Source organism: Mirounga angustirostris, unplaced genomic scaffold (assembly GCF_029215605.1).
Source record: "Mirounga angustirostris isolate CCGP_5_RB_7025 unplaced genomic scaffold, mMirAng1.0.hap1 SCAF_12, whole genome shotgun sequence".
Classification (NCBI taxonomy): Eukaryota; Metazoa; Chordata; class Mammalia; order Carnivora; family Phocidae; genus Mirounga; species Mirounga angustirostris.
In genome coordinates, this window is record NW_026991720.1 from 17,968,007 (window position 1) to 17,990,786 (window position 22,780).

The window sequence follows — 22,780 nt, forward strand, 5'->3', positions numbered from 1 at the left end:
TGTGCTCTTCCTATTGCTTTGGGCTGCGGTCAGGGAGATCATAGTGTTCCTTTTCTTCCCTGCGTTGGTGGAGCTTCTCGGGATGAGGTTAGGGCCTGAGGTCTCTGATTCCAGCCGCCCAATCCACCTGGGTGTCTCTGTCCCTCTGCCACTGGGGCTCCGCTCATTCTGTCACCTTCACATCCTTGAGGCGGACTGGAGCCAGCTGCCAGCGCCCTCTGCTGGTGAATGGTGAGAGGACTGGAGCCAGTGGGCCAAGCTTGCTTTTCCATCTGAGGCGGGCGAGGCGTGGGTCTCCGGCTCCGACGCTTGACAGGGGTGGCCTTGTTGCCCAGGTGCTCGGAACAGTCGTTGTAGGGCCTTTTTGGGCTCCAGCCCAGGTCTGGTGGTGCAGGTCCGGAGCAGGGGCTACTCCCAGTTACCTACTTCTAGAGAATCGTGAAGTTGGTACTAAGGCCTTGGCTCCCATTCTGCTGGGATTTGGAGGAAGAGTCGGGATTTATGTGACTCAATTATGAGAGAACACCAGGGACTGCTAAGTAGTTATTTACACATTTTTACCGATTTCTACCTTGGTAACCCTCTTTTCAAATGAACAAAGACAAGACTTCTCCATTTACGATTTTCCCCATCTTCTGCATTGAAACAGCAAATTATCTCCCCCAGTGATTCTGTAGGACATTTAAGAAGCCGTCATGTGTTTCATTTGAGTGCGAGAATTCACTGTTTCACTTCACCATTTTGTTTCAGTTTCTTATTACCCATTCTCTCTGCTCAATATGGTCTCCACAGCTACTGGAATGTCTTTAAGGACTGCAAAGAAACAAAGTACACTTGAAAAGCTATGTCTTCTCTCCTTTCCTTTAAGCTCTGGGCCGAACGCCCACCTCCCTTTTGTTTTGACTTTGGCTTGAGATTGTGTGGGCTTCCCCAGCACACTGCCTAAAAACACAAAACAAAACCACGATACTGCCTAAAAGCAAACAAAACCCAAATCCCATTCACCTCTGACCTTTTGAAATTACCAAATACAGGTGGCCAAACCTGCTGGCTTGTCTCTCCCCAGCCTTCACTCCATCCTGAGTGCTGGGCAGGCTGTGTTCATCCTGGTGTTCCTCCCTGTGCCACACATACCCGTCTAGGATGAGCTCTCATCCGGTCAGTCACATCCAAACTTGAATTTCCTTCTTCACAAGAGCTGCTCAGCCCCTGCCCAGAACCCCAGCAAGACTCCTCCCATTCTTTTGGGCAAGGGCAGCGTATTGGGAAGCTGTCAAGCCAGTGCAGCTCAGGCCCCCCCCCCCCGCCCCCGCCGAGTCTGCATACCTGGTATGGGCATGTCCCCCGCCCCCCACTCTGGCCTGAGCTGCTTGAGAGCCCCTCGGGGCCTCCCCCTCTCTGTCCTCTGACCTGTCTGCTCTATGCTTATCACCTCTGCTGGGCCTGGGAGCACGGCTTTCAAAGCACTTTAGCTGTTGACTCCAGCCTGTCCAGATCCCACAGCTCGAGTTTTCTGTCCCCGCTTGGGCTTCTCTCCCTTCAAACAGAAAGCTGCTCACGCAGATGCAAAGGTTTCCTGTTCCTCAGACCTCATTTTTTAGCTGGCGATGGGAAGAGGTTGTAGGGACTAAGAACAAGTATTTTCTGTTCCTTTATTCACAAAACAAAATGATGCTTCACAGCTTGAGAGCAGAGGACCCTGGAAGTCAGAGAGGTTCTAACACTTTTCGTGGAACCAGAGAAGCAGGGCCTGCTCCCCCCACCCCCCGCCCCGGGTGTTGCCCTCTGGAAAAGACTGGAGGCAGAGTCCAGCCTGCAGCTAGACGACCCTAGTGTACGACGTGTTGGTTTTATGACTTGAAACCATGGATTTATCTCCTTAAGCCTTGATTGGGCTAAACGTTTCTGGCCCAGCATGTGAAAGTGCTTTAGAGAAACCCAAAGTACCACACAGCTGGAAGAGAGCTTCAGGGTCTGGAGTCCCCAAGCTTGGGATGGAGCTCCCCTGTTGTGCACCTCTAATGTGTGGAGACTCATTACCCCATTAGCGGATTTGTTATAAATCACAGTTAAAAGGGCTGCCTTGGTAATTTCACATTTGGGGGCCAGACGGTCAGTTCTGATCATCCTTTTACTTCAAAGTATGGCAGGAGAAGGTTCACCTATGACAGCTTATGCTTGTGTTTTTTGTCATGTCTGTGACCTGGGGGTTTCTTTGCTGGCCTCTTTTAGCCTGCTGTAAGCTGAGTGTGATTTTAACGAAAACTAGATGCTAGCTCCACGTGTCCACGGCAGTGCTCAGAACCAGGCTGAACGCAGACCACCTGGGAAGCTTTGTGGAGCTGCCCCGCTCGAAGAGGGAGCACCTGGCCACCAATCTGAATGCTCAGTGTCAGTGACACCTACTTCCTTTAAGATAACAGATATAAACGGAGGCTTTAATTTCTTTTCCTGCACCCAAGGGGCTCACCTTGTGCCCCCTCCCCTTGGGATTTGGACCCCCAGTAGGGAGAGTTGGCCTTGATCCCTGTGGGAATCCTGAGCTTTAAAAAAATGCAGACCCTCCTCCCCTCACCCTAATTTCTCACTCGGGGGGCCCAGGATAAAGTCCGACTAGCATACCTCAAATGGAGCCATGTTTGGGGACTGTTAAAAAATATTCTGTTAAATAGAAAATTATTCATGACACTTGTTAAAAATATCAAGGCAGACTTTATTCAAGGGCGGGTACTACAGTGAGGTTTTGTAGTAGGGGAGAGCCATCAGGCTTAACTCTGGATACAACAAGGAAAAGGGACTTTATAGCCAAGGAGCAGGGTGGGGTCAGTGGATGGAAAGTTGCTAAGAGGAAACACCAGGGGTAAGGGGGATGGGTGAGGAGGAGGGCTCTGGCTAAACTCAGCACCAGGATTCTTGCTGAAGGCAACCTAGGTGATCAGACATCTCCTGCAAGATGGTGAAAGACAAGGAACCCTCCCAAGTGGGAGGGCGATCAGGTTTGGGGATGGGGGTCCTGGCTAAAATGACTTGGTAGGATGCTTGCTAAAACTGGACGGCGCAGAGAGGGGCAGGGAAGCTCCAAACGCAGGGCCTAGATGAGAGTTCAGAGGAGCCCGAGCGGAGTTTGGTCCAGGAGAGACTGTCAGGCCCCCAGACCGCAGGCGGGTCCCGATCCGGGCGGGGACGCCAACGGCGCGAGCTGCCTGCAGGGGGCGCGCCGGGTCTCCGCGCGGGCCGCGGCCGGGGCCGGAAGTGCCGGGGCGGGGCGGGGCCGCGTCCCCACCACCGCCCCGGGCCGCCTCTCGGGCCCGCCCCCGGGAATCCCGGAAGAGCGGCGGGCGAGCGGGGGAGGCGGGAAGCCCGGACCCGAGGAGCGCGCCGTCCGGACTGAGCTCCGCCCTGCCCCCCTGCCCGGAGCACCGGGGCCGCGAGCGAGCGTGCGGGCGGCCTCCCTCCCGTGCTCCGCCAGGCCCCGCGTGCAGGTCCACGTGCCTGCCTCCCGCTCTCGCCCCCGCAGGTTGGCAGTCGTCTCGCCGCGGTCGGGGCGGCGCACGGTCCCCGAGGCAGCGGCGGGCGGTGGGTTGGGAGTGCCGGGCCCATCCCGAGCGTGCGGAGCTCGGTCTCCCCCCAGGTAGCGCGGGCTCGTTCTGCCTCCCCGGCCCTCCCCGCCGGGCCTCTGCCCTCCTAGGAGCCCCAGCAGCATGGCGGCGGCTAGGCGCGAGGTTTGGCCTGCACGACCCGGCTGCGAGTCCTGGCTGGCCATTTCAAACTTTGTAACCTTGTGCACATTGCAGTCAGTTCCTCGTTTGTAAAATGGGCTTGATAATATCTGCCTCGGGGTCGAATAAACGTCCGTATGCCTGGCGGTTAGCAGTGCTCGTTAGTTGTGGGAATGACTATTAACGTTGCCTGAATTTGGACTGCAACGAGGTACGTTGGCCAAGGTCTGTCCTCTGGCCAGAAAGGTTAGAATGACGTCCTGCTCTTTTTTTTTTTTTAAGTTGTAAACAGCCTAGATGAGCAATTAATGACTATGATTCAGAGAGGGATCCCTTATTCGGGGCTGACCCTTTTCTGGGCAAACATCTACTCCAGTAAGCTCCTCCCTAGGCGGAGCCCTAAGCTGCTTTCAGGATTCGGTTTGTACCCTTTGAGCCCCAGGGTGGGGACTGAGCGTTAGGGGGAGGGGAGAAGAGAGACCAGGTCAGATGAGAGGCTGCCCTGGGGCCTTTGGGATTCTCCCATCCCAAAGCCAGCATCAGTTGTGGTCCCTGATCCCTACCACTGGCTAAAATCTGGCCAGTCAGAAGTATCTTTGGATTAAGGGAGGGACTGTTGGTTGATTCAACCTTACTGGGGATCAAAAGGGTCTTGGGGTTCCCTGTAACCACACCAAGGTAGAGGAAATAAGTCTGGAGTTGGGGAGATCGTGAGAGATATGCTAAGAGTAGGAGAGGTGGGGCACCCTGAGGGCAGCGAGCACCTTGGATGGCAAGGACAAGGGGAATGGCCCGTTTTAGTCTCCTGGGCCCTGCTCTCTGCCCAGCTAACCTCTGGCCTGTCCTGACCAGTAATTACAGCTGATGACTGGAAGTATTCTAACTTCTTAGAATTCACTGGACTTTGTTCCAGGACACACAGAACTATCATTCCTGATGTGATGAGCATGGGGTTTGCTGTCCTGAATTAGAAAAGCAAATCATTAAGCCTGGGCCCTGACTCATCTTCAGGAGAGAAAAGCGAGATGGGAGACTTAAAATCTGAGGATAAAAAGAGGGTCCTTCCCACATGGATGACAGCCCAGGAGGCCGAGAAGAGAAAGGTTCCAGGGAAGACCCCCAAGGGGAGGAGACGGCCGGCGGCAGCGCAGAGGACTGTTGCAGCAAGGTGGGACAACTTCCGGCTGGGGTTCCCGGGGAATCAGGAGGAGGGAAGGTTTGGGGGCGTAGCAGTTGCTGGGGCTGAGCCTTCCACAGGGAGGTGGGTGGGTGTTTCAGCCCTGCAGAAGCCTTTTCAGCTCGCAGGTGCACAGCCTGCAGGGGTGAAGTGAGCCCTCCCCTCACAGACAGACCCCGCCTCTGCGGGTGCATCTCTGCAGCCAGGCCCTCAAGGGCCAGCCCCCAGGCAGTGCTCCCCCTCTGGTTTGCACACATTAGCCAAGCTCTCAGACACCACTTGTCCAAAATGCCAGGCTCTTCATTTGCACCAAAAACTGTGACCAGCCAGGGGTCAAGCTACGTGGACCAGGGTCCAGCCTCCCCGCGGGCAAATCTTCAGGGACGGACAGATGAGTAGCAGTCACTGGGCCAGCGTGGAATCAGAAGCTGCGGGGCCAGTTAGTTGAACGGTGGTAATTTGGGGGAGTCTTAGGGCTGCCGGGGAGGGGACGTCCCTGCATTCTCCTAGACTGGGCACTACAGTGCCCCCCTCCCTGGCTCTTCCTTTTCTGAGTTGTCCTAACTGGACCCACCTCCGTTCTGACTTGCAGTCCTGCTCTACTGTGGTCATGGGTGCAGGTGGGGGTCAGTCGCGTCTGGGCACGATGATCTATTTGATCTGCTGGTGTCCCTTGCATGTGGGGCACTGACCCTCAGGAGCCGGCCAGATTGGAAAGCGGCGGTGGGTGGGTAGGCCTGGGGATGTGACTCTTGCTCTTGTGTTCTTCTCCCTCGTGAGACCTGAGACCCGTCCGTCCCCATCCTAGCATCATGCCTTCCTTTCAGGCTTGCCGCGGTGAGGACCGTGTACTGCATGAGTGAAGCTGAAATGGTGGATGTCGCTCTGGGGACCCTGATTGAGGTACAGGCAGCTGTGTCTCTTCTTACTCGGAGGACCAGAAACTGGACTGGGCCCTTGATTAATGGCAACAAAAGAGACGCCGTGCATTCTCAGGCGGCCTTGGAGGAGGGGGGCGTCATCTGTCGTCCCATTTCTTCCACCAGGCCCTTGTCTGGCACTTCTCTCAAGGTCGCACTCCCCTTGGCCTCTCCCCACGCGAGGTGGGACTTAATGTTTGGGGCTGGACACGTGGGGAGGGAGGGCAGCCGTCTCTGGGGTGACTCTTTGCTGGTATGTGGAAGGGGACGGGAAGTCTTTAACTGCTTATGTTCTCCGAAGGGTCTCAGTTGGTGACTTTTGACCATTGTACTTCTTAGCTGAATGCCTCCCTGGCCTCTGAGGCGGAGTGTAATTGTACCGCCTTAGTATTAGGTAGCCGACTGGGTACTTTCATGTATTACTTACTGTCTCATTTAATCCTTGCCATCACCTGGTGATCCGTTAGTTCAGATATTATCCCCATTTTACAGATAAAGAAATCGAGGCCCAGGGATTTCCCCTTAGTTGCACCGCCAATAAGTGCCAGAGCTTAGGCCCACACTCAAGTTTTGTATCCCCTACTCCTTCCATTCTGTCACCCCTGCCTTTCCAGATATATTTTTCCTGTTTTTCTTTTCCACTCTGGTATTCTTCAGGCCCCTGCCCACGTCTCTCTCACATTGGTCTTGACTTCTACAGGAGCTGTGAGGGGGTAGAAAGGTGGGGAGCGGGAGGAGCAGGGCTTGACCCGGTCACACGCTGGGCTTCACGGTGGCTTCTGCATTGCTGACGGATAAACTGTCATGTTCACTCGGGAAATAACATAATGTCTGTTTTGCCTGTCATTTGTCCTACTCCCGCAGGCCCGGAAACAGGAAAAGCCCTTGGAGCTGCTGACCCTGGCGGGCGCTGATAAACCAGAGCTGTCCCCAACCTGCTCAATGTTGTCACCGAGTTCTCCTGGGAGTAGAAGTGAGGATGAGGACAATGGGGAAGACGCCCTTCCTCCAGGCCTCCGCCCTCCTCAGGGGCCCACGGGGTCTGACTCTGCGTGCAGCAGGAGCCCTGAGGAGGACGAGGACATGTTAAAATATGTCAGGGAGATATTTTTCAGCTAAGGGACAGACTTCCTAGGACTTCCTTCCCAGGGCGCTGAGGGAAGCCGGCTTCCCTTCCCGGCCTGGGGCCTGGCCGAGGATGCCGAAGAGGCCCAGTCCTCCCCTCCCTGGGCTGGCAGATGCACCAAGGAGGGGAAGCCCAGGGGGCTTTGGGCCTTGGGAGCTGTCGCGTTGAGTGTGTGGAAGTGAGGAACCATAGAATTTCTCTCTGCGCTGCGCCTACTCCACTCGGAGGGTCTGGCTTTATTCACTTCCCAGGTTCAGGGAAAGGTGGACAAGGGGGTCACACTTACTGGAACCGTCGTAGAGTCAACTTAATAAATTTGAAAGAAGAAGTATAGCTGCTAAGTTCACTGGAATTCCGACAGCGGGATCTCTCCCTAAGGAGGAAGCCTGTTTCCATCCCCCGTGCAGCCCGGGAGGCAGATGTCCTGCCCACAGGGATCTGCACTGGAAGGCCTCTGCCCCCCCCACGCTGCCACCTTCCTTCTACTCGGCGGCTCAGCCTCAGTCCCCGGGCAGTTGGGAAGCAAGACTGGGACAGGAGCCTGCAGGAGACTCTGCAGCCGAGATCCTGCCAGAGTCCCCAGTTCTGTCTCTATTCAGGGTGGCCTTGGACAGATGGAATGAGGCGGGCATTTGCTGCACAGGTTTTCCGACATGCAGGTGCTCAGAAATACAAACCGGTCCGCAAGGCGGAGGTTGTGCTCTTCTCCTTTGCAGTTCTGGGTGGAAAAGTGAAGAGATGCAGCATCAGTATGTACGTGGAGCTGTTTTGTTCACCTTGCTCACCTCTCTGGGGATTTGTTGTATTCTGTTCCCAACTCCCGGGGCCCGTGCTAGGAACGATTTGCCCGCTGACGCCCCTGCTTTGTCTGGCCTCGGGTCCAGGAGCCTTTCCAGGAGAGCCTTCAGAGCCACCAAGGCTTCTCTTTGTGCCCACGGGTTCGGTCTCTAGTGAATCCCTCAAGGGACCACTCCTGGGCCTTCGGGAGTGGTATTAGGGAAAGGGGGCTCATCACATCGCACCCACCACGGAGAGGGGGAGCTTGCTAACCGGGAGCCCCAAGAGACACCGAAGCGAGCTCTCTCTCTCTCATAATGTTCCCCATTGGTTGACATAAACCTTAACTGGGTTCTAGTTTGACATTTGGCAAATCGTCCTGGAAGTCAGGCCTCGTGACAGGAGTCCTCTCTCCATGAGCCTGAGGAAGAAGTGAGAATGGCTTGCTCAGATCAGTGCAGGAAAGCAGGAGTTCTCAGGACGGTGAGCTGCGTGGTCTGGGGGTGCCCTTGGGAACCTTGGAAGTCCCGCCATTGCTGCCTCCTGGCCTCTTGACTCTAGGTACCCCACCTTCTCCGTGGCGGGGCCTGGCTCCTAGGGCTTGAGATGGGCATTCGCTATCAAACAGGCTGAGAAGACATACCAGCCCCTCAAGTTTCTGGCGCCTTCTCTGAGCATAGTTCAAACTGAACTCTGGCGATCACGTTAACCTTTTGACAGACCTAGTAGCTGTCCAGCTTGCTCTTGTCCTCCGCCCTCTGAGGGAACACGATCGTGGCCATAAGCAAGAGGACGAGTAAGGCCTGCGCGGTGCCCAGAGCGAGAAACCCGGGCTCCAGCAGGGAGAGCCTGACCCACTTCCACGTGTAGGTGAGGAAGAGGCCCAGGCCACTGGCCAGCAGCATGGAGGACGTGGCGAGGAAGCCCACCGCCAGCCGCCACTCTCCCTGGCTGCTGTTGCACCAGGCCAGGAAGAGAGGCAGGGGGACGAAGAGCATCAAGACCAGGGCCCCGTACACACCAAGCCTGGCCAGGGCCAGGCCGACCCGCGACACGCCCAGGGCCTCCAGCTCAGGGAACTGGCGGCACCGCAGGGAGCCGGTGCCCTGGTCCCACAGGCAGAAGTTGTAGAAGCCGACTCTGAGGTGGGGCAGGTCCGTGAGGTTGCCGGCCTTCCAGAGGAGAGCATAGAAGAGCAGGGAGATGGCCGCCGCCGTGGCGGCCATGATGGCCAGGAAGCGCAGCTGTGCGGCCTGCTTCGGGCTGGGCATGGTCATCTTCCCCTGCCCTTGGCACGGCCGCCTTCCGGGTACCTGCGGGAAGGCACATCCGTGAGCGTCCTCACAGTTCCTGGAATTCCGTAAACACCCGTGGCACCCTTCCTCCCGACCCCAGCGGGAACCCGAAGTTAGAGGGAGCCTCCAGGCAGCACCCACTCGGTGAGTCCTCAGCCGCCTCTCGGGGCCAAGTTCAGGGGGAAGGGCCCCCCGCGGGGCAGCTGGGGGTGCCTGAAACGTGCACACTGATGCCCTCTCAACAGGGGCTTCGCTGCACTTTCAACACCACAAGCCCCTGGAAACGTCTGAGGGAGTTGCTCAGATCCTGACGAGGGTGGGCTTGTCGGGGGTGAAGGAGACGCCGCTCCTTGGGGGCCCGGAGGGGGAGGACGGTGCTAAAGGCTCCGTGGGGGACAGCAGCACCACCCAGGAGCTGGAAGAACCACCCTCAGTGGGACCCAGACCAGTCAGATCAGAACTTCTGAGGTTGGGGCCAGGCACTGGTTGTTCTAGAAGCTCTGTAGCACGTTCTCACGTGAGCTGGGGTTGAGGAGCCCTGTGAGCTCAGCTGCCCGGCTCTGGGAGTCAGGACGTGGTGAAGACGAGAGGCCACCCGGTAATGAAATCACACAGTCGTACTCCCTACTTTTTAAGTGTCTACAATTTAAGTGTCCTGACAACAGTAATGGTAGAAATCTTGGAAAGTCATTTTTAAAAGAAAAAATAGAAAAAATCACCTCTTCTCCCACCGCATACATAGAATCACTGTTAATTTTCTACCAATATTTTTTTCCTATGTGGTGTATTTTTAAAGAATCATACAGTTGACCGCAATGATTTTCTCACTGACTATTGTGAACCTTTTTTCAAAGCTGTTAAATAGTCTTCAAAAACGTGGTTAATGGCTGTGTAATAGCTCATGTCATAGATTTATCCATGACACTATCAGACAGATTGTGTCCATTTTTCACCATTATAAGTGACAATCAGGGAAGATGCTTGCACGATTCTGATTTTTCCTTAGGCTAGATCTCTAAGAGTACAATCAGAGTCAAAAGTAAAAAAAAATTTTGGTGATTTTATTGCATATTGCCCAATTGACCTGCAGAAAACTTCATGGTAATCCCTGTCATGTAGTAGACACCTTCCTGATTGTATTTGAAAAACCTTTTCACTCCATTTTTACTCCAAAGGACTTCTCCAAATTGGCCCCTACAACAGTCATCTGCATACGATACCTTTATATTTGTAAATCTTCCAGTGTGGAATAAAATGGCCATTGACAGCCCAGAGCCCTGGGAACTCAGTGCTGCCGGCCTTAGGCCTCAGAAGACAACAGGTGCTGGGGACAAACTAGAGTGACATCTGGTCAGCACCAGAGGGCAGCGTCTGAAGGGTCCCCTGGGGAGGAGCGGGCCCTCCCTCTTTGCCACAGCTGACTGGAAGGAAGGGGTGTCTGACCACATCCCTTATTTGTTCTGTGAGAACAGAAGGTGCCCGGAGGGAGAGAAAGAACACGCACTTGGGAACAGGATGTGGGGCCGCACAGCGCTGGGCTGGCTGCTGCTCGTGTCCTGTAGGACATCTGGACAGACTTCAGGACCTCGTGGACTAAGAGGCTGGAGGCTGGTCCTAGCTTCTTTGTCTAAATGTTTCATAGTGAAAGCTTACGATGTTTGGCTGGAAAAGCCCATGGCACTCCCCTCCTCTGCTGTCCTAGGAGCCCACCCTGGCTTTTTTGGCCTTTAACAATCCTAGCAATCACGTTCTTGCCACCGTGAGCTTTTTAATTCCCTTTCACAACAAGCCTTGCTTCCTTCAGAGGGTAACTGGGGAGACTGCTGAGTCACTGTCACCCTTTTTAGCTGAACTTTTTCCTGTTTACAACAAAGCAACAGATGCTGATTGTAGAACACTAGAAAAATAGGCGAACGACTAAAAATCATCTGTACCTTCGGGTTGTAGAAATAACCACTCTTAACAACACATTTCCTTCCATAATGCTGTTTTACACAGTTGCGCTCGCATAACTGTATGTTTGTATCCCGCTTTGTAAACACATGATAGCGTGACTACACTTGTGTATATTACGTTGTTCGACATTACTTTGTAAGGCTAGAAATGAGGCTGTGGGGGATGTTGGTGAACCCCCGTCTCTTGTCACTGGCACTTGCTTCTCAAGACCCCTGAAGTGCCCTCTCCTGAGTCACGGAATCCAAAGAAACTTCACAAACCGTCCTAGCACCTTTGTTCCCTTTCACAGAGGAGGGTCAGTCGCTCCGGTCTCCATCTCGGCTAAAATACCCACCAGCTTACTCACTGCAGAACTCTGTTGTGGACCCGTACTGATCCTGCACTTACGTACACCTTCTCCTTTGTCACTGTCTGCTCATGGCTTTCCATATTACATTTTCATCTTATCCCAATGATCGAGATTCCCACAAAACTCCCTTCTCTTCTCCTTTGTCTTCTGTAAAAACACCAAAAAGACCCATCCTCGTCCTATTTATTTTCGATCCGTTCTTCCTGCCCGCACATCTAATGTCACCCAGTACCCAGATGTTCTGTAGAGCTGGGGCTTAGGTCTCTCACCATCTACCCGATGCACACCTGCATGCCTCTGTTGTTCACGACGTCCCGAGGGGGCCTCACAGGGCACCCCTGCACATCTTTCATGCCACGTGACCGCTCATCTGCCACCCACGGCAATTCTGTTCCACTCACTAGGCGTCCAGGGAGCCCTTGGAATGTGGCCCGCGGCGGGGGGTGGGGGGCCCACGGAGAGCCGCCCCTCCAGGAGTGTGGGCACTGGACTCCCGGATCTCCAACTTCCTCCCCCCGCAATACTATCCTGTGCTCTCCCTGGAGGGCTGTACATCTTCTGGAACGTGCTACCAAGGGTGCCCTCTTTTCGTGCAACATGAACAATGACCTGGCCTTCTTCCTGCTCCTTTGAGGACGGGACCTCTCCTATTAGCCTTGCTCCCCCCACCCCCCCGCCCAACCCCCAGCTTCCACTAACAGTGGCATTCGCTGTATTTTCCAAGAACTGAAGGCAAGTCAGGACTTGGGTACTTGCCAGTTCCTGGCCTGGAATGCTCTTCTGTTGTCACAGGTCTCCCTCCCTCGCCTCCCTTGGCTCTCTCTGCTCCAGTGTTCCTTTCTCAGGGACGCTGCCCGATTAGCGTCTTCACCTTGACCGCATACCCCCACCCCCAGCAGCTGCAGCTGGGGCTCCCCGGGTCCCTTTCCTGCTCTCTCCCTGCAGCCTTTTTACCGTCTCCCATTCTCAACCTTTTCTTGTCGCCCCACCCTCGCCCCCAGTGGGATATAAACTCCATGAGGGCCAGGACTTATCTGCTGCTCATTTATGTATCTATGGTTAGCTGGCTGACTGGCTGTTCATCTACCAAAAAATCTATCACTTACTGTTACGGCCCCAACACCCAGGGCCACCAGGCACAAGGCAGGCACTCAGTGTCTACTGAGTGACATGTAATGACTGAATGAACGTTCACAATGGCACACGGAGTTGCTCAAACTCCTCCCTGTGTTTACACTGCCCCCACTCTGGGCTCAGAGTTTGGGCACCTCCCTCCCCGTCTGGAACATTGCAGGCCTGTTCCTGGGGGCTGTTGCGAGACCGAAGCACGGCAGTTGTCCACACCGGCTGACCGGTGCCTGGCGCGCGGCCTGCTGCACCAGCTCTGCTGATCCTGGTGGAGCGGTGTCCGCGATCGATCGATCGATCGAGATCGATCGGGGGAGAAAAGGGAGGTGAGGGCAGGGAGAGGAGGAGGGCTGGGAGTGCCGCATGAATGGAGAGCCAAGCGAAGCCAGGGAAGAAGATGTCAGCGGAATGAAGCCACACAAACCATCTGACGGGACGAGCCCAACGGAGTGCTTAGTGTCAGGCGGTCCTGGCCCGGACTAACAACTCTCTGATCAGTGTGTTCACGGCTAGGGTGTGGTTCTGACAAAAATCAAAAGGGAAGAAGAAAGGGAAATGTGTCATATTTCCTCTGGCAGAAATAGGAGCCCAGGTTCTTCTTTTTCCAACCTGGGCCGCAGTGGTGCCTCCCAAGTGGGTGCAGGTGGGGACATCTGCCCGGGTCTCCCCGCGGTCGGTGTTTTAGGCAACACGTGCCATTCTGATGCACTTAATTCTGCACGTAAAGGAAAGCAGCTTCGCCAGCAGAAACAGGACCCTGAGACTGCTCGTAGGGCCAAAATCATCAGGCTCAAGGCCTCCCCGTTGGCCGAGCTACTCAAGTAGGCTGTGGCAGGGGTTCCGGTGACGTTAACTGGCTCTTGGTTCATCTGTTTTGTTGCTTGCTAGCCCCTGCGAGCAGATGATCCCGCTGGGGGCAAAGGTCAACGACAATTTAGAGGGAGAAACAGTCCTTCGTAACGAGCACAGGCCTGCACCTTGGGCCCATCCGCATTTGGTGTTTCGCGGCGGGACTCCACAGCTAGTTGACAGGAGGCTAAGGTTAAGGTTCCCCGGACCCGAAGCAGAGTTTGAAGGCAAGTAGTACTAGAAACTAGGACTGCCACTGGCTGTCGCTCCTGGTTCTCCCGCCCGGCCCTCTCCTGCAATCCTGACAGAGAGCCACAGCCCCCTCCTACCGAGGAGGCCAGGGTTTCCTCTCGTGACTGCATGAACGGCCCATTTTGGATGGTTCCCTCTGTCACAGGCCCTGTGGAATCAGTAGCATTCAGGGCAAACCAGGGGCCTGGCTTCACTGAGCTTGCCTTCTGGTTGGGGAGACCAACGCCAACGGTATACTTTTAAAAAGATAATTATAATTTTGAAAAGATTTGGGAAGGAAATAAACAGGATGAAGTGAGGAGAGAAGGTGATGGGAGGAAGCCATTCGTCTCGATCGGTGGGTCAGGGAAGGCCTGCTTCGGGAGGAGACATTTGGTTTGAGGCCTGAGGGACGTGAAAGAGCCCTGCTGAGCTGGGCCAGGGGAAGAGCCTTCCAGGGAGCAAGTGCAGTCGTTCTGAACGCTTGGTTGGGAGATGAACAGATTTCCAGGGCCGGGGCAGCGGCCCCATAACTAAGGAGAGGGGAGGAGACCAGTCCGGACCGGCGAGTGGTCCCTGGTCCCGGTGGGCCTTGTAGGCCAGGGTGACAGGTGTGGATTATATCCTTGTAACCGAGTGTTCCATTAACTCATGTCCCTGTTCCCCCAAACACAAGGAGCTAGGTGCCCAGATGGCAGGTTGAAAGCCCAGGCGGCCCTGTGATTTGGGACAGACGGAGCCAAGTCCAGCGGCTACCTCACACGCATCCTGCCAGGTGGCCCTGCGGGATGCACCGAGGCCTACCTGAATGTTGTTGCACCCAAGAAGAGGTGGACGTCAAGAATAATCGACAGTCACGAACACCTAGACCTTAAATTTTTCAAGAGGTCTTTAGAGAGTTGGCTGGAAAGCCGGGTAAGTTTCCCAGGAACTTGACCTCCATCCTCACACGGGAGGGGAGGGTTCTTCCCTGGCGAGTTTGTAATGCATATGAAAGGGCTTCCAGACACAAAATAACTCAAAGAAAGCAAATCACCACCAAGTTGAGTAGCAGACGCTCTGGGGCCTCCCCCTCCAGCCTGCAGGGCCAGTATTTGGGGAACCTGCGAAAGCCAGCCCTGGCCTGGTCAGTCTCGGGGCTGGGGTGGGCTGGCGGCCTGAGGAGAGGGCGGAGGCTGACAGAAGCTAGCTCCCCTCACAGAAGCGCTGGGCGTCTCGGGATCCCCTCCCAGAGTCTGTTGATGTCTAGGTTGGGGCTGACACAGTGAATTCTTCATGTGCCTGGACCACAACATGGAGGCCGCGGCGGCGCCCAGCCCAGGTCGCAGTTCTCAGCCTAAGTCAGCCGTCGAGGACCCCTAACGCACACGGAGCACAACCCTGGAACCCTGCTCCCGCTAGCTCGCCTTACCCCACAGAGCAGGGCCTCCTAGCTAGTCATGCCCCCTGGTTTCCACACTGCGGCTTCGCTCCACCACACGCTCTTGCCCCAAATCCCGCCCCGGTGCTCCATGCTTGGGAGGCGCTGTCCTCCCCCAGTCCACAGCTTGTTGTCCCTCAAATCAAGGAAGGGTAATCTCATGCCTGAATTGTTTTCATTTTGTCATTGGACAGGGCTGAGAACGCTGAGGTGCTGGGAGCCCGGGGTGCCAAGCTCTGAGGAAGCTCAGTTGCTAATGAGAACACACTGTCCATGTATTCCAAGATGAAATTTGCAGGTATTTGTTAACACTTATTAAATCACTTGAAGATGTACCATTCTGAGGCTAGAGTCACTGAAGTAATCACAGAATCTGGTTCCCAGGTAGATTCCTAGAAATAACGGGGGAAATTGGGCCCCAACCCCCACCGGTGGTAGCCCCCCGGGTGTACTGGGATGGACAGCTCAAGAGTGGAGTATCTCAGAAAAGACACACGTAGGAAGTTAAAGGCGATAAAAGTGGCATTACAGTTCAGTGGGAGGTTTTCCATTAACTGGCGCTGGAGTGGTTGATGAGCTAACTGAAAACCAGACAAAACTGGTTTAAGTCCTTGTCTCTTGCCACATACCAAAATAAAGTTCACATGGATCCAAACGTGACATGTGATGAACAGAGGGGAAAAAAAGAAAAGACCTAGAAAAAAGTGAAGATTTGATTTACGACTGAGAAACAACACTTTGAACTTAAAAGCAAATTGAAATCACAAAAAATTTGTACAGATTTAACCATTTAGACAGTTACATTTCCATATAACATAATAAATCACAAGTCAATGAGCGTGGAAAATATCTGCAGTAAGTATGAAATGATTAATAATACTAATATACCAAATGTTCATACAAATAGGTAAGAAAAACAACCCCTGTAAAAAGGGACAAAGAATACGAGGACATTTCAGAAGAGAAGGACTGCCAAATAGGTCACTGTAGCTTTATACTCTCTACCAAATGTGTGGGAGTTTCCCTCCACCAAGCAATTTTCTGTGACACCAGCTGGTGTCCTATTTAACTCAATTCTGACACCATCTACTTGAAGAGAGTGTTAGGTCCCCCAGGCAAAGGGCTTAGTCCCATAAGCGGCCTCCTCCCCCACTCCCGGCTCCAGAGGAGGCTTCATGACCAGGACTGATGGATGACATCACTGGGCACTGGGTGTGGGTGATTGTATCTCCAGCCAGTCGGCCTCCCTGGAGGTTGTGGGCTGGGGTTAAAAGTTGCTCTCTAATCCCAAGGTTGCTTCCCTTGACAACCAAACCCTATCTATAGAGATTTGCCAGAAGTCAGCTCATTAACATAACAGATGTGCTTGAAAGGAGCTCGTTAACGAATAAAGAAGACACCCTTATCTCTATTATCACTTAGGAAATTCCAAGGGTTTTAGGAGCTCTGTGCCAAGAAGGGGAATAAAGACCAAATATATATCCTTCTTACGTAAATCGCGGTATCTCATTAACTAACATGAAAAAAGTCTGTACCTTTTGTAACGCAAGCAAAGATATGCCAAGTCAAATAACCTAGGAGTTTCCCTATCAAAACTGCAGATGAAAACGTTGGTTGTCACAGAAGGCATGGCAAAGCGGGCATGTTCATGGCGGTGATGGTGGAAATGGTTAAACATCCGTGCAGACTTTCTAGGAGGCAGTTTGGCAATATGCACTGAAACCCCTAAAAACCATTCTTTCTGGCCTAGTAATTCCACTTAGAGGAGTTTATCCTAAGGCAGCAATCAGAAACGCAATCAACGATTTATATACAGGAATGTTCATCGCAGTATTTGGCAAAAAATGGAAAGAAACTCTAATGCCCACCAGTGGAATTAAATTAAGACATATCAAGGCAATGAAACTCTGCAGACTTTAGAAAAGTCACGTCTAAAATCACACTCTATAGTATGAGCAAGACAGAGACTAAGGAAACATTCTAAAGTGTTAACGTTAGCCATGGTTGCTATCTGTGGGTGGTGGCAGCCTTATGGACAATTGTTCTCTTTTTGCATTAAAAATATTCCAGAATTAGGTGCTGTATTTATGTAAAACTGAAATGCAGGAAACAAACAAACACCCTTCACGATTAGGTAAGATAAGGCAGGAGTTGGCTGGAAAGAACACAGAGAAAGGGGAGTATGCGCAGAATCCCAAGTCTTAGGAACTGTCTCAGGTCTGGGGCTTCCGGAGGGATGGGGTGTAGGGAGAAGATACTGAAAAATGCACACTAGCTGTCAGGAGGTAAGAAGGAAAGAAGGAGTGTGTGTGTGTTTTCTGTGTGTGTGTTTTCTTTCCCAAAGGAGCCTTTGGTTTTACAGGTGAAGAAGTGTAACAGAAGTTATTAAAGGAAACAGTCCATAGTAAAATATTTTAAGATAAGCACCAGCAGCCCCAAGATCCCACCATGAATTTCCATCGGCATGAGAAGCAATGCAGTCTAGTAACAGAGGGCCCGAAAAATCTTAGACCCTGTAACAGCCCGAGCCAAGAACACGGGTCTTTCCGCCCATCTTAACCCGCAGTGTGTGTTTTAAGGATTTTAAGTGTGGTTCTGTAACTCGGAGGACTCGTCTAGCTCCTGCGAGTCGCGGGTCTGCTCCTGCCTGGCTGCCCGTTTCTGCGCAGCAGGCCACGCTTGTACGCATTTGTGCGGCTTGGGGCGAGCCCCTGGCGCCCACACTCGGCCCGGCGGGGCTCTCGCGGGGGGACACTGGCGTCGCCCGCACCGTCTCGGGGGCCGGGGGCGCCGCCCTGGTGCCGGAGGGAGCTGCGGGAAGGAGGGCCGAGCGGGCAGGGCTCGGCGGTCCTGGGGCGGGGGCACAGGTGCGGCCCGGGCTCGTGGCCGGGGTGGGGGAGGCTCGGCGGGGCCCGCGGGGCCGCGTGCGGGCGGGCACTTACCGCAGGAGGGGCGGGCCCCGCGGCGAGCCTCGCAGGCAGGCGGGGCCGGCGAGGGGCCGGGGGCGGCGGCGGGCGGCGGCGGGCGGCGGGGGCGGCGGGGCCGGCGGGGCCGGCGAGGGGCCGGGGGCGGCGGCGGCGGGGGCGGCGGGGCCGGCGAGGGGCCGGGGGCGGCGGCGGGCGGCGGGGCCGGCGGGCAGACGCGGGCCGGCGGCCCTGGTCGCGGTGGCGCTCGTGCCCGGGTCCGCAGCAGGCTGAAGGCCGGGCCCCTGATGCGGACTGGTGCCCCAGCGGCTGATTTCACTTTCATTTCTTCACTCGCCGGTGGCCCGTGACTTTTCGGAAAGGAGGGCAGTAAACAACGTGGCGGCTCAGCAGCCCGCATCCTGTCCCCACACTAGAGCCCGCGAGCCGAGGGACGGCAAGAGGCAGGTGAGTGTCTGCGCGGACACCCGGGCCCCGCACGGCAGAGGGCCTGGCGCTTAGACGCCGCGTGAACACGACCTAGGGTTTTATTCGCAAGGGACCCTCCCCGTCCTCCGGCCTAAGGCCCCGGGCCCGCCGTCCGTCTGCCCCTTGCTTTTCCCACGCCGCCTTTGCGGGATGGCCGCGCTTCCCAGGACCAAGCCCCGGTGTTCTTCGGGGTCCCACCAGGATGCTTAGGCCGCTGGAACGTCTCTCCCTTCAAAATAAGAGCAGGACGAAGCTTTTGTTTTGTAAGCAGCGGGGCTCCTAGCCAGAGTTAAAAAAATTGCTCCCTTGGCTCACAAGACCAGCTGGGCTTTCCAGTTTGGAGCAAAGCTCGCTCAAGTCAGTAGACAGCTACCCTAGGAATACTGGGATCCTTTCCCTTCCCCCGGGGGGGTTCCTTGAAATGCCACGTTCCCCCCCTTTGTAGTTCTTTTATTTATTGTTAAGATTTTATGTATCTATTTATTTTTAAAGATTTTATTTATTTATTTGACAGAGAGAGAGAGACAGCGAGAGGGAACACAAGCAGGGGGAGAGGGAGAAGCAGGCTCCCCGCAGAGCAGGGAGCCCGATGTGGGGCTCGATCCCAGGACCCTGGGATCATGACCTGAGCCGAAGGCAGTCGCTTAACCAACTGAGCCACCCAGGCGCCTCTTACTTTTTTTTTTTAAGATTTTATTTATTTGTAGTTCTTTTAAACTGAAACCCTAGAAAGATGAGGTCTGATAGGAAGAAGAGGGGCTCTGGGGTCAGATTAGCAAATTATTTAACCAAGCTGAGCACCAGCATCAGTTCCTTATCGGTGAAATGGAAACCTACCTGCTTGACATGTTGTTGTGGAAATTGGAGATCAGGTGTGAGAGTGCTTAGCACTGAGTGCTGAGTACTGGGCACATGGTGACGGCAGGTGTTTTGATTCAAAGCAGATTTTCTAAATATTTAGCGTAACCTTCCTGACAATGCCTTCAAGGCAGAGACCGAATTAACTTTCTGGTACAAATCTAAAATAGTTCCTCCAAAAATTGAACACTTGGTGAGTACAGTGATACGGTATTAAAGAGACAGAAATACATACATTTAAACATTCATCTGAAGTTACAATGCCCAGTAGTTTCAAAAAGCGTCAGTTTAGAGTTGGTTATGAAAAGCGGCGACCCCACATTCTCCCACCTTCCCCAGAGGCAAGCGCTTTCACCTGTGGGCGGATTCTTAGGTTATTTTCCTCAGTTCTCAGAATAACCCGTGTCTATTGGTACTTCCTGGGTTTTCAGCTTCGGGCCTAATCTATTGATTGAGCAGCTGTAACAGATGAAGATTTGGCTTTCTTCTCCCTGACTCTGTGGTCCTCAAGCATGAGTCTTTTCCTCCTCCTCCTCCGTCCAAACTGGTTTTGTTTAAATCAATATTCAGTGTCTGCGATACTATAATATGTGAATACCACACACAATAGTGGAGCTGTGTAGAAAACTGTGATTTTTTTTTTTCCTTCCCCGCAAAACTGTTAATCTTCCCTGGAGATAATAATTGCCTTAATTCTTTGTTTGCTTGGATTCCTATGTGCTTAACACCGGTCCAACCCGCAAATCTGAAATCTTTTTTCGAGAAATGTGTATGCACGGTACTTGACCTCTTCCTAAGAAAGGCTCCGCCAGCGCCCTCGGACTCGCTGCCTTCTGGAAGGTTCCTTCCCACCATTCTGGGGCTTCCCTTTGCCTCTTTCTGACTCGGGATCTCCTATTGCCATTATCAAAGGCTTTTACGGATTTAGTCTTTATTCTGCCCTTAAGCTTGATCAATCGAAGGTCGATCGAGTGTATAGCATTTTAGGTGAAAGTAACTTGCACTGATAATTTTGAAAGCCTTATTCCATTCCGTCTGGCCTTCGTGTTGTTCTTTGCGAGTATAAAGTTGTTCTGCTTTACAGCTTCCCAAAGAGTCTTCTCTGCTGTTCTCATCTGTGCAGCTTTGTCTTAAACAGAAATTATGATTTTAGTGGGTTTTTGAGAAGGAACAAAATTAAAAGTGCCCAGTTTGCCATTTTTAACTGGAAGTGTAATTGTTATTATTTTTACATCCTAGAGGCTCTTTTTAGCAGCCCCTCTTACCGGCTCTCTCCGGTTACACAGCTGGCCTCTGGCTGAGCTTGTTGCTCTAATCAAGCTCCTAGCCTCCTTTTCATTGCTGATCACCCAGGTCGCCACTGGGTTTGCCAGCACTCTGGGCCGAGAGCTTCCCCATACTCTGTTCCAAAGACATCAGTGTCCTTGGGGAGAACTCCAGAGCTCTCGGTTCGCAGGGCAGGCCTCTCCTCCGGGGGTGAAATACCTGAGGCAGCGGCCGGCTTTTTCTGGAGCTTGGAGGGGGTGGGGCAGTCCCTCTGGCCTTTTCAGCTTTCTCCCCACCCGAGGAGCAAGCCCGGGCCAAGGGGACCCGGGCTGTACCATTCTTCTCTGCGACACAGAGGTAGGGACCGGAGAAATGCTAGCAGCCTGCCCCTCCCGCGAAGATGCCCCAGCCCTTGACTGGGAGCTGGGGGACAGTGATGCCTGTCACCTTGGCCACCAGCTCAGGGAGAGGGGAGCTGTCCTCTTGCTGAACCAGTGGGAAGGGAGGAGTGGGTATGGCTTAAGTCTGAGATTTTAGTAGATTTTCTTGAATGTTTCTTCATTTGTTGTATGTCCTTTGGACAATTTCCTGAGGCTTTAAATGAGGGTTTTTGTTGTTTAAATTTTTTTTTTTTTTAATTTTTTTTTTTTTTACCGGTGATGGTAGTCTCACAGGGGAGTAGATGGAGGAACCTCTCAGGCTGCTAGTCTAGAACTGAGTCTCTGCCCCTTTATTGTTTTTTAAAGGGGAAAAAAGAATTTTTTAAAAAGATTTTTATTTAGGGCGCCTGGGTGGCTCAGTTGGTTAAGCGACTGCCTTCGGCTCAGGTCATGATCCTGGAGTCCCGGGATCGAGTCCCGCATCGGGCTCCCTGCTCGGCAGGGAGTCTGCTTCTCCCTCTGACCCTCACCCCTCTCGTGCTCTCTGTCTCTCATTCTCTCTCTCGCAAATAAATAAAATCTTTAAAAATATATATATTTTTATTTATTCATTTGAGACAGAGAGAGCACAAGTGGGGGACGGGGTAGAGGGAGAGGGACAAGCTGACTCCCTGCTGAGCCGGGAGCCCAACACTGGGCTCAGCTCCATCCCGGGACCCTGAGATCATGACCTGAGCTGAAGGCAGACGCTTAACCAGCTGAGTCACCCAGGCAAAAATTTAACTGAATAAAATCTAAGGACATTTAAGTATTGAATACATGAACAAATCTGAAATTACAAATTTCAGAAAATTACAAAATAAGAAACAAATGGTTGTAACTTGCAAGCCCCTTAAGCTATGAATTTAGAACTGATAAAAATACTGATAGGTTTAACTGTGATGTTTTTATTGTTGTTTAGGTTTTTCATTTGTTAAAACTAATACCAATAAGTTTGAGGTAAATATTAAGCTACTTTTACCAATTTCTAATAATATATTGACATAGTCTTCCCTACCCCCCCACCCCCAGATATCCTGCCTGGTTTTGTAAACTGTCAGTTATGGCTTAAATAATAATATAAGTGCAATATTTACCTCCTTCCATTCTAGAGGACCCGATGAAATAGAAATACTGTATCATAATTAAGTTAAACCCATCTATATTTAAAAATGCTCTCAGGAGTTATAATTCTCTCAAACATCAATAAGAGCAAACAAAAAAAATCAAACAGCAGCAATTAAAGTGTTCATTAGAGGTAAATCGAAATTGCCTTTTTTTGTGGTTTGTTTTTTCTAGCTTTACTCTGATTGACAAATGAAACTTGCATATATTTAAAGTATACAACATGATAATTTAATATACATTGTGAAATGATTACCACAATCAAGTTAATGAATATATCCATCACTTCACTTATTTTTGGGGGGTGATAACACTTGAGATCTACTAAGCAAATTGACAGCTGAATAAAGAAAGTGTGATTTTATGTTATATAATCTATATCTATATCCTTAGATATATTGGGATATTACTCAGCCACGAGGAAGAAATCCTATTTGCAACAACATGGATGACACTGGAGGACACTCTTCGTTATTTTTTATTTTCTTATTTGGTTGACTTTTCACAAAAGGAATAGGGCTTGAACTGGGGACATTATAGTAAGTGAAATGAACGAGACACAGACAAGTACTCCATGATCTCACAAAATGGAATAAAAAAAAAAAATCAAACCTACAGTAACACAGAATGCAGTTGAGTTTATCAGAGGCTGGGTTGAGGGGAAAAAGGGGAGAGTTGGACAAAAGACATAGTCTTTCAATTTCTAAGCTGTATCTGGAGACCTAATGTACAGCATAGTGATGATAATTGATAGTTCTGTACTGTGTACTCGA

General features: G+C 52.5%; 2 protein-coding genes across 4 annotated transcripts; one reads left to right on the forward strand and one right to left on the reverse strand.

Annotated features, from left to right (window-relative positions):
- Window positions 1-3,251: 3,251 nt before the first annotated feature.
- CYREN (cell cycle regulator of NHEJ) lies at window positions 3,252-11,234 on the forward strand. 3 transcript variants are annotated; one of them, XM_064574932.1, is made up of 4 exons: window positions 3,252-4,139; window positions 4,731-4,887; window positions 5,724-5,799; window positions 6,681-7,270. In XM_064574932.1, the coding sequence occupies exons 1-4, from the start codon at window positions 4,028-4,030 to the stop codon at window positions 6,933-6,935; spliced, it is 600 nt and encodes a 199-aa protein (XP_064431002.1). In that variant the 5' UTR covers window positions 3,252-4,027; the 3' UTR covers window positions 6,936-7,270. The 3 variants fall into 3 exon arrangements, with proteins under 3 accessions (XP_064431002.1, XP_054361169.1, XP_045720194.1); XM_054505194.2 differs by lacking the exons at window positions 3,252-4,139; window positions 4,731-4,887 and adding an exon at window positions 5,049-5,350 and having other exon boundaries at window positions 6,681-11,234; XM_045864238.3 differs by lacking the exons at window positions 3,252-4,139; window positions 4,731-4,887 and adding an exon at window positions 5,049-5,335 and having other exon boundaries at window positions 6,681-11,234.
- Window positions 7,137-18,006, reverse strand: TMEM140 (transmembrane protein 140). The gene is made up of 2 exons (XM_045864236.2): window positions 17,890-18,006; window positions 7,137-9,032 (listed from the first exon to the last, which is right to left on the reverse strand). The coding sequence occupies exon 2, from the start codon at window positions 8,994-8,996 to the stop codon at window positions 8,442-8,444; it is 555 nt and encodes a 184-aa protein (XP_045720192.1). The 5' UTR covers window positions 8,997-9,032; window positions 17,890-18,006; the 3' UTR covers window positions 7,137-8,441.
- Window positions 18,007-22,780: the final 4,774 nt, after the last annotated feature.

Bases quoted from the DNA above. Each gene is read 5' to 3' on its own strand.
- TMEM140 (XM_045864236.2), bottom strand. From the start codon at position 8,996: ATGACCATGCCCAGCCCGAAGCAGGCCGCACAGCTGCGCTTCCTGGCC.
- CYREN (XM_064574932.1), top strand. From the start codon at position 4,028: ATGACTATGATTCAGAGAGGGATCCCTTATTCGGGGCTGACCCTTTTC. The intron at 4,888-5,723 runs GTGGGACAACTT...CCTTCCTTTCAG, and splicing joins CAGAGGACTGTTGCAGCAAG to GCTTGCCGCGGTGAGGACCG. The intron at 5,800-6,680 runs GTACAGGCAGCT...CTACTCCCGCAG, and splicing joins CTCTGGGGACCCTGATTGAG to GCCCGGAAACAGGAAAAGCC.